At 48.2% G+C, this 14209-nt stretch overlaps 4 protein-coding genes across 4 annotated transcripts; 2 read left to right on the forward strand and 2 right to left on the reverse strand.

Annotated features, from left to right (window-relative positions):
* Window positions 1-2246: 2246 nt before the first annotated feature.
* Window positions 2247-5155, forward strand: HD556DRAFT_1310645 (uncharacterized protein; the record flags this gene model as incomplete). The annotated part of the gene is made up of 10 exons (XM_041300439.1): window positions 2247-2297; window positions 2333-2351; window positions 2487-2509; window positions 2602-2613; window positions 2661-2787; window positions 2815-3981; window positions 4032-4270; window positions 4321-4654; window positions 4692-4720; window positions 4943-5155. 10 exons carry the CDS (start codon window positions 2247-2249, stop codon window positions 5153-5155), a joined length of 2214 nt encoding a protein of 737 aa, XP_041157405.1.
* A 402-nt stretch (window positions 5156-5557) lies between these two features.
* On the forward strand, window positions 5558-7084 carry HD556DRAFT_1242329 (uncharacterized protein; the record flags this gene model as incomplete). Its single annotated transcript, XM_041298271.1, has 8 exons — window positions 5558-5703; window positions 5755-5889; window positions 5938-6046; window positions 6096-6286; window positions 6333-6471; window positions 6519-6647; window positions 6761-6915; window positions 6964-7084. The coding sequence occupies 8 exons, from the start codon at window positions 5558-5560 to the stop codon at window positions 7082-7084; spliced, it is 1125 nt and encodes a 374-aa protein (XP_041157406.1).
* A 2646-nt stretch (window positions 7085-9730) lies between these two features.
* HD556DRAFT_1242278 (uncharacterized protein) lies at window positions 9731-10006 on the reverse strand (the record flags this gene model as incomplete). Its single annotated transcript, XM_041298265.1, has 1 exon — window positions 9731-10006. A coding segment is annotated over one exon (276 nt), but the record flags the coding sequence as incomplete, so codon positions are not given.
* Window positions 10007-11680: 1674 nt separating this feature from the next.
* On the reverse strand, window positions 11681-13903 carry HD556DRAFT_1391931 (uncharacterized protein). Its single transcript, XM_041303571.1, is given in 7 exon segments — window positions 11681-12285; window positions 12343-12766; window positions 12818-13041; window positions 13093-13251; window positions 13310-13532; window positions 13822-13867; window positions 13884-13903. 5 exon segments carry the CDS (start codon window positions 13501-13503, stop codon window positions 11844-11846), a joined length of 1443 nt encoding a protein of 480 aa, XP_041157408.1. The 5' UTR covers window positions 13504-13532; window positions 13822-13867; window positions 13884-13903; the 3' UTR covers window positions 11681-11843.
* Between the last annotated feature and the right edge of the window lie 306 nt (window positions 13904-14209).

Consider the following 14209-nt stretch of genomic DNA (forward strand, 5'->3'; position numbering starts at 1 on the left):
CCAGAAGATACGAGAAGAAGCTCTTGCCTGCCATAACATCGCTATGCAACGAATGGCAGAAAGGTCTCGCCATGAAAAGTACCGACCATGGAAGACGGGAGATAAGGTATGGCTCTCGGCCACCAATCTCCTGACATCATTACCATCCAGGAAACTTGCGCCCAAGAGATACGGACCATTCCTTATCACCGCAGTCTTATCTCCCATCACGTTCACCCTGAAACTTCCAGAACAATGGAAGGTTCACCCCACGTTCCACGCTTCCGAACTATCCTCCTATCGCGAAACAGAGATACACGGGCCGAACTACACCGAACCACCACCTGACGTTATCAATGGCGAAGAAGAATATGAAGTAGAAGCTATTCTTAGCCATAAGGGCACGGGTAAACGAAGACGCTATCTGGTATCATGGATAGGCTATTCCTCCGGAAGCAACGAATGGATACCCGAGGAAAACTTGCGGAGTTCGAAAGAACTCTTAACCACGTATAAGAAGAGACACAAGTTGAACTGAACGAATTATTCTCTCTCCCACAAACAAATCCCAAGTAACATGACTCCACCTTTGACACCTTCCCCTACCGGATCGTCATCATCCTCGCACTCCCTCGGAAACTCATCGTACAAAAAGAACATCCTTAACCTAGACGACGACGCCATCGTCGAGACCACTCTGTTATCCCTTCCCCACGCAGTTGAGCTTGAGAAACAGCTCGCTGAAGCACCCGCGTCCGCTGCCGCCCCCGTCATATCCCAGATTCACATCATACGCGCCACCGCCGCCCTTGAACTCAGATTCAAAGAAATTGAAAACGATGCCCTCAGACTCGCCTGCCAGCACCTCCAGAGACAAATACGCAGCCTTGAGATTCAGCTGCTTCCTTCTGCTTTTAGCACTATCTGCAAGTCAGTTATACAGACTGTTGAAGAGCGAAACCAGACCGAAGTCGGTCGCCCGCCAAGCCCTTTTACTAGCGCTCCCCCCAGCAACGTACCTGCTGCAGTTACGGCTGGAGAAGAGACTCAGCCTGTTGCTCAACCGACACCAGTTGAAGAACCACTCCCCATCCCCGAACCCACCGTCGTCTTCAAACGAAAGACCCGTAGAGGGGCTACCGTGCACGGAGTGTCGAAGACTAAAGCTTCTAAGGGAAAGAAGCATGAAGTCATTGACCTCACCGAAACCCCCGACGTCATCACTGTAAAACAACCCCAGTTTTCCCCAGGCAATTTCGTCTGCCGCGTCTGCAAGAAACTTGGGCACTGTCACAAGAACTGCCCCGAATATTACTGCCGCATATGCCAGGCCCAGAAACCCGGCCACTTCTCCATCTATTGCCCTTACGCTGCGAAGAAAGAACTGTTCCCATTGGTTTATACCGATGACGGCTTCTATGAAGCACTAGCGGCATGGGAGGCCAGGAAAGACGAAGAACTTCAGGAAGAAATAGAAAGGGCAAACCAGGATTACGCCACCAGGTATAATGAACCAGAGTTCTGCAACGCTGACGCGGATCCCATCCACTACGACTACATGGACGAATACTGCAACACCGAAGAATATTGAAGTCGGAGACTTCAACCGTAACAAGGGGGTAATGTTACAGTAACATTTAAAAACCCCTATACTCATTTTCCTTTCACTTCCAAACAGGCCGTCCGTACCACGCTTATCTCTTATCATGCCTATCTATTATCTTGACTCTTATCTTGACCAAGCGGGCTGTCCGCCTCTTTTTGCTTCTATCTTGATAAACGCATTTACAAGCTCCGCTTGAACATTGGTATATAAACTTACCTACCTACGGTTGTATTCTTTACTTTAATCTACTGGGTTTTACCTGGAACATTGTCCTTCAGCAAGGTCTCCAACCTTGCTGCCTAAGAACCACTATTCTAAGGGAGTCAGCGACACTCGCCTTAGCCAGAACACTTGACCTCTCAATCGAGAGCAGACTTACGTCTATCTGGCATCCTGCCGATTGTCTACTCAGACAAAGATAGCTCGACTCATCCCAGTCGTAACAGCCGCTGCATCGGCGCTCGGCTGTCGTGAAACCGGCGGTGCTGGATTGGAAGTCGAAGTATCCAGTAACACGAGTTGGCCAACCTAATCGAATCATCACCATAATTTGATGTTCTGGTAAGAGTACCAGCGCTTTTGTAAATTATATACGCATGGTCGCTAACTACTGAAGTTTTGTTTACTAGTTATAACGTGTATTTTCTAGAAACCTCTTAATATGTGGGTGGCTGTGAGTCAAGCTCAAGCTTCGAGTCGATCAGCAGTCACGGTGAGCCGCTTCGAGTCCATTTCGATCTGAACCAGGATCTGAACCAAACCAATAGTAAGTGCCGCTACCAGTAAAGCTTAGGCGATAATTCAATGAGCCCTAGACGAGTCTTTGCTAATCACAGCGGGAATTAATCTGAACTTCGTCAACAATTTACATTGGGGTTTTCCTACCAATTTAATTGTTCAGGAGCCGGCCTCGAGGTACTAGTAGTAAGTGCCAGCAGCTTCGAACGAGTAAGCATGTTGTAAAAAAGCTGACCACGTTAGGATCATATCACGATAATGGATCACATCATGATCAGCGGCTGCCAGTGGTATGTATCAAATATTAGCTTGAACCTCCGACACTTGTAAGTTGCAGCAATCTTGCAACCATTTATTTCCTCCTGTCTTTGAAGAGTGCTCCGAGTTTGTAACGGACTCCCATCCCAGAGTCGCCATCTCCAACTTGATTCGAAAATTCCCCTCAAAGCAACGGTTATTACATAGTAAGCAATTCATGCTATCCTTATCAGGGACTAACCGCGCACACTTAGACAGAATGGCTCACTGGCACGGCGGCCGTTCAGGCCAATGGCCCGAGTATCCACCTACTAGTCACGATGAAGGTGACCCATCCATGCACTCATCACTGCCTCAGCCGGGGCAGTGGAACACAGTGCCGGCAAGCAGCCTCAGTCATCCTGCGGGGAATACCTTCCCCTTGCAGGAGCCCGCAGGTGATAGCCAGCACCAGCCCGGCATCATAACGCCCGATTCTTCCCACTCGCAATATCCTGCGGGGAATACCTTCCCCTTGCAGGAGCCCGCAGGTGGTAGCCAGCACCAGCCTGGCATCATAACGCACGAAACTTCCCACTCACAATATCCTGTGGGTGGCAGCTACCAAACTTTGGAGCCGCAGTTACAGTTTCCTACAGGTCACGCGTTTCAGCAGGAAGCTTCCAACCAGTTTCACCACGGTACATTCGACGTAGCTCAGACCACCCCCCAGGGACCAACTCTTCCCCAAACCTCCCATTATCTGACCTCGTTTAACCCGACTACAAGTCAGGGCAATGTTGACTACGACTATCGTAACCCGCAGTACGCAGCTACCAGCCTGCACGAGCCCGAGTACTCTAATTACCAAACTATGCACTCGCAGGGTCCCGCACACGTCAGCCACCAAAATCTGCAGTTCGAACCGCAGTCTTCTATGGTTGGCTCATATCAACCATTCGTGAGCCAGGACTTTCATGACAGCTCCGTACCCCATCACACCTTCCAGTTCCCAACCGCTCTTCATCCGACTGACCCGAGTACGAGTCAAGGGGCTCTAACTCAATCGACTTTTCCGGCTTTTGGTGCTGACACGTCACACGACCGAGGCCACCCCCCTTCTTCTCGTCCTAAGGACTTGATTAAAATGCTGGTCGAGAAAAGACCGGTGCACCAGAGGGTTAAACGCGCACACCAAGAGATACAAATCATGAGCTCTACTGCCCCCTCAGCGACGCGGTCCACTCGAAAAAACTCACCCTTGCAGATCGACTCTTTGTTGGTTGACTACTTGAAGGAGGACTCCGCAACTATGATGAATTCGTTACTATTTCAGAATTCCTTATATCCCGCTACAGATGCGATTGATACGTTGGCAGATAGAGCGCTTGACGATGCGATCGCCAAGCACAAGGACAATGGTATTCCTTCATCTTCCTCGCATACATTCTGTGACTCATGGAGGACATAGCGAAAGAACTTAAAAAGTGGAAGTCGAGGCAAGAAGGCCAAAGCACTCTTGGACGGCTGAAAGGGCTGGTTAAAAAGGTCCATAGGGACTCCCAGGGCTGTGCTCGGGGATTAGTGATTGGAGTTTATAACCTATCCCTTCAAGTTCTATTCAAGAACATGGACGACGTTGTACCATCACGCAAATGGGACGCGTCAGTGTTGCTATTGAATGATGATTACCTTGACTCAATCGTTCAGGTGAGCATGTGTCTTAATGTTACTCCGCTCATATTTGATTTTCAATTCAGCGGATCACGAACGATGGGCAAGTCCAGTCAATTCGCATCCCATTCGGGAACGCTGCCGTCATTGGCACTGCAGAATACATACTGATCGATCAGGGGTATCATCGTTACATATTCCTCCATGCGCCTGACTGGGAAGTTGCCCTCAAGAATATGTTTGCCCTCGCCGCAGCAATCTGTGACTGGGTAATACGGCGATGTTCCAGGGATGGCTTGTTCCAGAATGCTGATTTTCACAGTCTGGAAAGCGAGGTATCCTATTTGAGAATGACAAATCGGATGGAATCACTCGTCGGCAATGACAAGGTCGAGTTTTACGGACTGTTATTCTCCATTCGTGAACTAGTGTTATCATTTCGGAAGCGTCGTCGTAGGGCTACCTCCTAACGTAACAGGCATAGTAGTACGTATATACGTAGTAGATCTTGGTTGCGCTGTGATTTGCTTTCGTTTGGCCCGTTCTTATAATATGTAGATAACGATACAATCATTTCAATCAGCTCCAGGGTGATGGCGTCTATAGAGTTTTACTCGGAATAACTGATCAGTGTAGTACGAGCGCGTGACATACTCCCACCGTTCAGGTACGATTTGATCTCCGCACAGACCATTTGAAAATTTATAGCACGCCGGCATACCCGAAGTGCTAGCTTCTGCAGCCCGAGCAAATCAACGCCGTGGTCCGGATCAATCATCCGACCTCTACCTCCCTCATCCGTCTGACCAGGCCAGTGTACCTGAGCCAATAGAGAACCCATTGGACCTTCAGGGATCTGGAGAAAACACTGTCCATACCCGAGATAAGGAAACCATTAGAGCTGGAGGACAGAGAGAGTGAAGCGTCTGACTGTGTCTCCCGCTCACCAGCGGCAGCTGCGCTCGGCGGACCAGCCGGACATGGGAAACGAACATCAGGCAATCTGTACGTTACTTACACTATTCCAAACTGACAGTCGCTAGGATTTCAGCAATGTTGTTGCATTTGTTCGCGCATGCCATTTTTTTTGTTAACGTCAATGCACTTTCTTCACCCCGGCATGTTACATTTTCGGCGTACGAATTTGGACACTAACTTAAAGGGTGAATAAAGCTTTCCCTTATGGGCGCACATGTCTTTTTGCAGCTGACTTTGCCGATGACTATTAAATGAAGCAGAAGTCACCTTGTCTCCAACTCGTATCATCTTCCCGTAGGCTCATCACTGCTTATGTCCCAGGCGGAGGACAGCCCCCATGCTTCGATGTCGTCCCAGGCGGAGGAAAACTCGCAGCCTCCACTATCTTCCCTAGCAGTGGCTACGTCTGAGAGCGCTCGTCAGAGGCGGAAGATTGCTCAATTGGAGGAGAAGCTCCAACTGCTCGAGTCGGGGCAGGCGATGAAGCAAAGGTATGTATGCCACCGACACTAACATCTACATGGTGCACTCACCATCTTCAGGGAAACTAACTACTATATGTCGAAAGGAAGAGCTATCAGGAGAATCGTTACTTTATATGATACCATCGAGGACCTGATCAGCGAGAACGATAGGAGGTGTGACAGCAATGACGACAAGGTGACTCCCGAGTTAGTGTTCCTCCTCTGTCTCGTAGGTGCTACTCATGGGTTGCATTAATGCAGGCAGGATCGCTTGCAAATGGGATATATAGCTCTCAACAACGCTCTCCCCTGGTTTCATGAAAGGGCGACAGAGCTGGAGCACGATGAATACGTGCATATGTTGAAAAAGGTGCGCACAACTAGTTTCAAGATTTGTTTTGTGCTGAATTTGTACTCAGCTTAGGCAGGGAGCGGACAGTGCTCGAGGAGACGACACCTCTAAGCTCAAGAGTCTCGTCCCTGACTGGATCAATCGGGAACTCAAGCCAAATCCCCCAATTGACCGCGAGGATAAATACTGTCGTGGATTCGTCAACGATGCATGCGGCCAACTGCTCTGCCCGACCGAACTAGACTGGAACAATCCAACGTAAGTACTGAACTCAGGATCTTGCGCGATACTAACTATGTGTCAGTGTCAGAGCAGGAATCAGGGATCGCCTAGAAGGTTACATCGTGACAGAAATGTCCTGGCCAGCATTTCTTTACCAAGGGTACACTGCTGATGCGAACAACCTGGAGGAGGGTCTCTTCAAAAGCAGACTTTTGGTTCAGGTTCGTCGTATCTATGTATCTCAACAAAGCTCATTTTTGGTTGGCAGGCGTTTAAAGCCATATTCACCTCTCCCTCTTCCGCAAAGGAAGTGGCCGCTGACGGCGATGGCACCAACATCACTGAAAACAATAGGCGTGCTAAGAAAGATATTTCTGGCAAGAAGGTCAAGACCCACGTCGCACAAATAATCAAGATGTATAAAGTCTCGCCTCGATCGATCGCTTATGTAGCATGTCAAGTAAGTGTCGGTTTTTCCATCTACTTATCGGCATTAACAACCCGCTATAGTTGCGATTTGCGTTATCGTCGGTAACTTCGTGGCGCTCGATGGACGGTGACTTCGACTACGTCCAGTTCTGGTGCAATGTCGTGAACTTTTTTGAAAGGGCCCCTGGTCGAGCAGCGCAGCGCAATGTTGACTGTCTCCTGAAATGGTGGACTAGGTATGTCATTTATAATTTGAAGATGTTCAATTTATCTGTGTTATACAGGAAGGTCTTTGGAACTAGTCATTGCGCGGAACTCAGCGACACGGCGAAGGCTAAGATGTCCGTAAATGCTCTCGCTATGCAGAGGGCGCAACTGGACGACGCCCTTTTCGATTCAGACTAGTCATATCATATTAACCATAATGTTGTCGAGAATATCTCAACTGTAGCTTGATATCTTTTTAATATCATAATGTGATTCAAACATTTTCACATGTGAGGATCTATGACATTGCATTCCCACCATAAGTTATCAACAGAAGCATCCGACTTGCAGCCCTACTCATGATACAGGGATGAAGCCAAGACGTTCTCCATTTATGCACATGGCAACGATCACTGAGGTATACTGGAAGGTGACAAGAATTGTCAAAGAAGTCGAAACGAGCGCTCCGTTCGTGCGTATCGGAAAATTCGAGGAATTCCGTCAGCCTATGCATGGGTCAAAAATTGCTGAAGTAAAGTATAGCCACAGAATTTTGTGAAAAATAGCGAGCGTCGTTACAAATACCTGATATCGCCTTTCAACGCCTGTACGGTTAGATGGAAAGACTTAGTCACCAGGGTCCTAATTTCACTCGCATGAAATTTCGCATCGTCTGCGCAAAGCTACGACTTCTGCAGGACGAGCCGTAAGTGGATACAATTGCCAGTCACTGGGCACTTACACAAGGTCACATGAAGATTTGAACAAAGGCGTAGGTTGGTGCTCATTGACTTGAGTATCCAAAAGTTCCGAACGGGAGAGGTCAGCAATCGGTAAAGTAGAGCGGAATGACGTCGTTACAATACCTAATGTCACCTAATAACAACTTTGTTGTTGGATGGAGCAGCTAAGCCACTGAGGTCGTGAATGTATGTACACAAAATTCCTCTCGTACGGCGCAAAAACACTTAATGTTGCTGATCGGCGTGGCGCAATATCTAAGGTCCTTGTAAAATGCTAAGTAAGGTACCCAGGTAAACTATTACTCACTGCTTTCTACTTCTGCGCCAGGGTACCACACCTTACGGATACTGTATCTGCGCGATGCTATGACTTCTTCGTGATGTGTTGCGAATGAATACAACTGTCAAGTTATGACACGGCGAAGTGGAAGGTTCTCGAATGGCAAGCACATGGTCTGAGTGAAAGATTGTCCTCCACTGTGAATTTTTTAATTGACTTACCGCATGACAAATATGCAACGTTCATCCCCTACTATGACTTCAAAATAACCCATGGCAGAGTATGTGGGAGGGTCCTTGGATGGTAAGCAAGGCGTCCGTGCGAGGCGTGGTCCTAGACCTTGAAGTTACCTATCAAGTGACTGTGCAATGAGCACTCAGCGTCTGTGCACAGCGTAGCGGAAGGTCCGAGAGTGGTAAACACAGTGTCTGAGTGAGGTATGGTCCTGGGCTGTGGAGTTTTCTACCGAGCTACTGTGCAACAACTAAGCGTATCAGTCCATGGATATGGCTTCTTGGGGTGCAATCAAGAACAATGTACCGCTGCTAGTTGTTATTCACCTAAATCAGATTGACCAAGGGCTCCAAGCATGGTATAAATGCATTATTTCCTTCTTGGTAAACATGTGCTGTGCTGCTGTAAAATATACAGCATATTCTCACCAGTTCCCAACTGATATATAGCTCGCAATAATCACCCGTATGAATAAGATGACTTTGATAGCTAAAGTAGGGCGCAAATTAAGGCTTTCTGGCTTGGCGGACACGCTCTGGCCTTCTGGAAGACATGAACCTTAGCTCTCAGTTTCAAAAATGTTGGCTTTACTTCCAAGGAAGCAGCGCTGATTCATCTAGGCTGACTACCAACTTATACTCCATCTCTCCTCCAAGTTTGAGTGTGAGCGATATCGCGGTGTCTTCCGCATCATAAACCTCTGTAGGGCAATCACGAAGTGTTCTTTCCTCTATAAGGCCTTCGATGACAATGTGATCCCCCATAGCAGAATTATGTTGATTCTTGTTATTCTGAACTATATATCGTTATACATGTTCTTATCAAAACTTCAACGGTTCACTGATGTAGTAGTGACATATTAGGGCCACTGACACCATCGCTATCCGCTGACAAATCGCTGACAAATCTACAACCGAGGTCCCTTCTCCATAGTGATGTGCCGGCCTGGCTTGGCCTGAAAGCCGCGGCTTTGGCTTTCGAAAATCTCAGGCCAGGCTGCAAGCCAAAGCCAGGCCAAAGCCATGGCTTGGCTTTGGCCCGGCCATGGCTCATAGTGGAGGAAAGTTAGAATATACATTTAGGAACTACTCTAGACTAGTAATCTGACATTTCAGATACAGATATGTCATCCAAGTCATCACTGTCGTCGTCGTCGTCGTCGTCTTCCAAAACTAATGTGTCCCAACCCTCTTCGTCGTCTGCAACATCACCCACCTTCTCTGAAACACTGGCTTCAGTGTCAGAGTCATTGAACTCTTCTTCTACGAGTGACGATGGCCCGGCCTCGCGAAACAAAAGATCACGACGTAGTGAGCATTTAAGACTTTGGAGCGCTTCCACTATATCACCTTTGAGCCGGTTCCGATGTTTACTGATTGTGATTCCACCTTGTGAAAATGCTCGTTCACTTGAGACGGACGATGTCATGATGGAGAGATAGTCGCGTGCAAGTGATGCCCACGTTGGGTACCTTGGTGCATTAATCTTAAGCAACATCAACATTAGTAACGAGTTTCAGAGTAGCATATGATATACTCACACCCCGTGTATGAGAGAAGATCTGCAAATTGTCCAACACACATCCACTCAGCAGTCGACAGCTGTAGGAAATCTATCCGCGATGAGCCACTCAATCGCAGCTTTTCGAAACAACTGGTGAGAGTAAGGGATGACACGCTCCGAAATCTTGCGCTCTGTCACATGTGCATCAATGGTTTGTTGTGCTTGTGCGACCTTCCTTTTTTCCGCAGCAACATCACCAGGCAATTTCGACACAAAGGAACTGGCCTTGGCCCATTTCCTATATTTCCCTGCAAATCGAGCTTCGGCATGTCGACGGAGTGTAGTTGGCTCGTTCACAATGATACAGTGACCCCTGCAAGTAATAGAACATGTAAGGTTAATGATACAGATAAACACAAAAGATGACTTACGGGCAAACGGTGCATTTACGGTGTTTTTTCACTGTTCCATTGGTACCAGTACGCTCAAAAGGTTTGCCGAAGAATCTGTCAAGGTCGCGAGTCTTGTCCTCTCGTAGGGGACCAGGGTCAGTAATCGGCTGGACATCGACGTCAGCAAGAATTCCATCCTCGTCAACATCTTCTTGATCTGCTACAGTGGCTCGACGGACTCGTTTAGCTGCTTTTGAATGAGTAAAATAGATACATTGATAATAGCCAAAGAACTCACATTTTGGATTCGTACGGGCATTTTCACGCTCGTCGTCGTCATTTTCAATATCAGTATCAACAACATCTTCAACTCGTGCCCTTTTGCTGTTATCAGGAGCAGGTGTAGATGCTGTCATGGTGGTAGTATCGGGGGAACATTGTGATGAGGGAGCAGCAGAAATTTCGTTTTCGTCAACCAGTTGGCATTCAGCAGCAAGCTTTGCAGCTTCGGCAGCGCGGAAGTCCTTGATTGCTTTCATTTGGGAGGGGAGGGCTGCCCTCTCTGAATGCTGGAGAAGGGCAGCTGTAGGTTTCGTTTTGCGCACTGGGCGCGCAACAACACGAAGTTCATCTTCGTTGTCCGTGTGGATTGTACCAATCATCAGAGGCCTCAGACTAGTAGGTAGGGACAGAAAGAAATATCATTTTGGGGGCGCGTGATGCTGTCACGAGCAAGTACTTAGTAAACTAGGATAGAAACATTGAAAATTAGCGTATCATAGGAATAAAGATTCACAATATGGACAAGCACGAGCCGGTGTCAAAGCATCACTCGCTCATCCTACTTTTGGTTCTGCTCGTACAGCTTCATTCTCCCATCATACCCATCTCGGATCCTTCGGCGTTTGATATGGTGGATCGTTGACGAGGAGGTTGTGAAGCAAGCCAACTCGGATAACAATAAATGCACCTATGACACGAAAGTAAGTTATGATGATGTGGAATTGGCGACTCACCGTTTTCTGATATGGCGTGATATGAAAATGAGTCGCAGGTAGCAACAGAAACATCGGAGAAACAAAAATAGATGTGAGGTTACTAACTACGCTTACTAAGTACCAAAGCCGTGGCCTGGGCCGCCGGCTTTGGCTTTTCAACATCCTGGGCCAGGCCAAAGCCGTGGTCAGGCCATGACCTTTGGCCTGGCTTGGCCTGGCCTATTCTGGCCTGGCCTGGCCTGGCCCACGGCCTGAAGCCAGGCCACGCACATCACTACTTCTCCAGCATAGCTCTTTCAATATACAAGAACAACTGTGGTCAAATGAAGGAAAGTCGAGCTCCAGAGGTCGAGTTGGCAAGACTATGGGCGTGGGAACAATGATCCCAGCAGGCTTACTCTCCCATACCATAGTACAGGTGGCTGCTCCATGGAAAACGACAAGAGAGGTACTGATACGCAAGTGCAACTAGACGTCAAGCAGTTATTCTACGAGTCCATCAGGAAAACATCGAGTCCCTTAGTCCCTTAATTTCCTTTGGCAACTCAAAGTTTATTTAATTCAAAAATTCTGATTTCGGGATTTATATTCTCAAGGTGAAACGGAGTACGACGCTCGTTCCAGGTTCAGATAACGAAGACAGATGTACGACTCAGCTACACTTCTCACACAATCATTACCCACTTTTAGATCCACGTGCTGCGTGCATCAGACGATCAACACGGGTTTGAATAAAAAGCACATAAAATTACAGTCATTGGTTCAGTGGCGTTTGTATCACATACATTCCAAATCCCTCGTTCATTTCTAATCCTTCGCAGGAAACCCCTCTAGGCTCCAGAACGTCCCGTCCCTCATATACTCGTCAGTCAATCTCGCGCCCAAAAGGAAGAACGATCCATCCAGCGCCTCTGCGCCCTCCAGTTCCGTATCCTTGAAGTAGGCCTTAGGCCGTGCGCCATAAAGTGAAGAGAAATGTGCAAATGCGCGCTGAATCTTTGACACATGGTCATTTGGGTGCATTATCCCAGACTGGACGATGTCGAGGAATGGGTTATCGACTTTGTTTTCTGATGGAAGATGTGAGGTGGCGCTGAGGAAACCTTGAATGTCCAGTCTAGGGAAGCCGCGTGTGACATGCAACCCAAGAATCGTCGCAAAGTATCCACGAAGTAACAGAACTTGCGAGTCTGTTGGCAGGTAAGCCAACAAGGATGGAAGGAAGAGACTTGAGGTGACGCAATGCATGCTGGAGCACCCCAAAAATCAATATTGTTTCGCAAATGGCAGATTTGACGTCACTCACTAGATGAAGTCTGCTGTGAAGCTTCCGTCCTTGTTCCATCCTCCAAGGGTGTAGAGGATACTGCTTGTCCAGATACATTCTTCCATCTTACGTTCGATTTCACCTGGCTGCGACGGGTCGATCGTCCATTGTTTAGCGTAGTCCCATATAGTATCGCCGTGCTCGGACATCAGGCCATCAAAATTTCTAAAATGCTTCTTGATCTCCTTCGGTGTGAATTTCGGATCTTGCATGATCTTGGCGAGAACGGAGAATGCATGGTTTTTTGGCGGTTGTGCGACTTGAGAGGGCGCAGTAGGTGCCTTTGTATTAAGGAAAAGCGAGGCAAGTTGAGTTGTGGGCTCTTCCACTTCAGTCGTGCCGCTGTGCTCGAAGAGATCCGATGGTAAGAAATTATGCCCATGCACGCTGGTCAATGCAAGACCTTTAGGTGTCTGTCAGGGACTCGTTTACAATGATGTGTCACGTTCCTCGCCTTCGACGATCATGCCTGGGATGCCTAATTCCGCGCCGTATCCTACATGGATGAAGGCGTGTAAAAAACCTCCAAAAAAGCGCGCCAACATCACCGGCTGGGCGGATGCGTCTCGTCCCTCTATAAAGTTGTACTTCTTAGAGAATATGTATTCCTCTAGCGTGGCACTGAGGCTCTTTTCCTCGATAACCTTGATGAAGAAGGATTTGTACGCAGCGTAAAAGCTGACAAGAAATCAATTGAGTAGTGCGTTGCAGCATCAATTTTAAACTCACTTTTCATCACCTATATGTTCGATAAAGTTCTCTTCTGTGATAGCCTCGGGAGATCTGACTGCTGGGCGCTGAATGGCGCTGTCTTGCTTATAAAGCTTTTCGATCAAAGGTCCACTCGCGCCCATAGCGAAAAGTGCCAGCGCGCGATGAGTGATATGGCTTCATCGACGCCCGAATCAGCAACATGAGACGCGGATCAGTTAAGATACATACGCACTTATGAAACTGCTTGTAGTTGAAGAAAATGTGGTACTTTGTATAGTTATCCTTCAAGACATACGACAAAGCTGCAGCTGCTTCTGGGGTAGCACCAGGATGCCGCGGAGGGGAAAGCACGTTCGGCGGGGAAGATGGGGAGGGGAATAGGGCATCGAGTTCGCTGCCGGGATCAGTCTGTTGAACTGCAGCCATCTTTGAGCAGGACAGCCAGAATACAGAAAGGCGCACGCGCTTGGATGCATTCTTACATTTATATCCTTGTCCTATTGTTACAGGGCCTGTGATGCTCGTGCATTTGCGGGATTTCTGCGCCCAAACACCACATGTCAAGTAACAGCTGACAAAGTCTCCGCTACTGTTAAGGGCGCATATCGACGCCGCGGCAACGCGTGTTAGGTACCCAGGTCATCCGAACGATGTGGTGCCTATAATGTACACGTCTGCCAAAGTCCCGGCTATCATGGCTATGGACCTGATAACTTGACGTATCCCATCACTGCGCAGTATTTCATCATATCGGAGAGTGACAAAACTGCGGCAGTACTTGGAACTGAAGTCAGACATGAAGTTGGGCAGATGCGTCTCTTCAAAAGTCTGGACTGGCGCGGCTAGTTGCAATGTGCCTGCCTCTGGGCCCCAGACGGAAGCTGGTGTTAACCTACGGCAACGCCCGAAGACTCTACCCTACTGACTAAGCTACGCAAATGGTGGCAAACAGTGTCAACCGCCTGCGCCACCCCCGAGGGGTACCCCACTCCGACGGAATACGCAAACCTACTGGCAGAAGTTCTCTACCGTAAAAACTAACTCGGGCAGCCATGAGGACTCTCTTTTTGAGCAGCTAGTTTGATGTGGGCTATGCTGCAACTAATTGGTATATACTAGCGAGCAGCTTCGC

This window comes from Suillus plorans, assembly GCF_016647745.1.
Source record: "Suillus plorans strain S12 chromosome Unknown HD556scaffold_50, whole genome shotgun sequence".
Taxonomy (NCBI): Eukaryota; Fungi; Basidiomycota; class Agaricomycetes; order Boletales; family Suillaceae; genus Suillus; species Suillus plorans.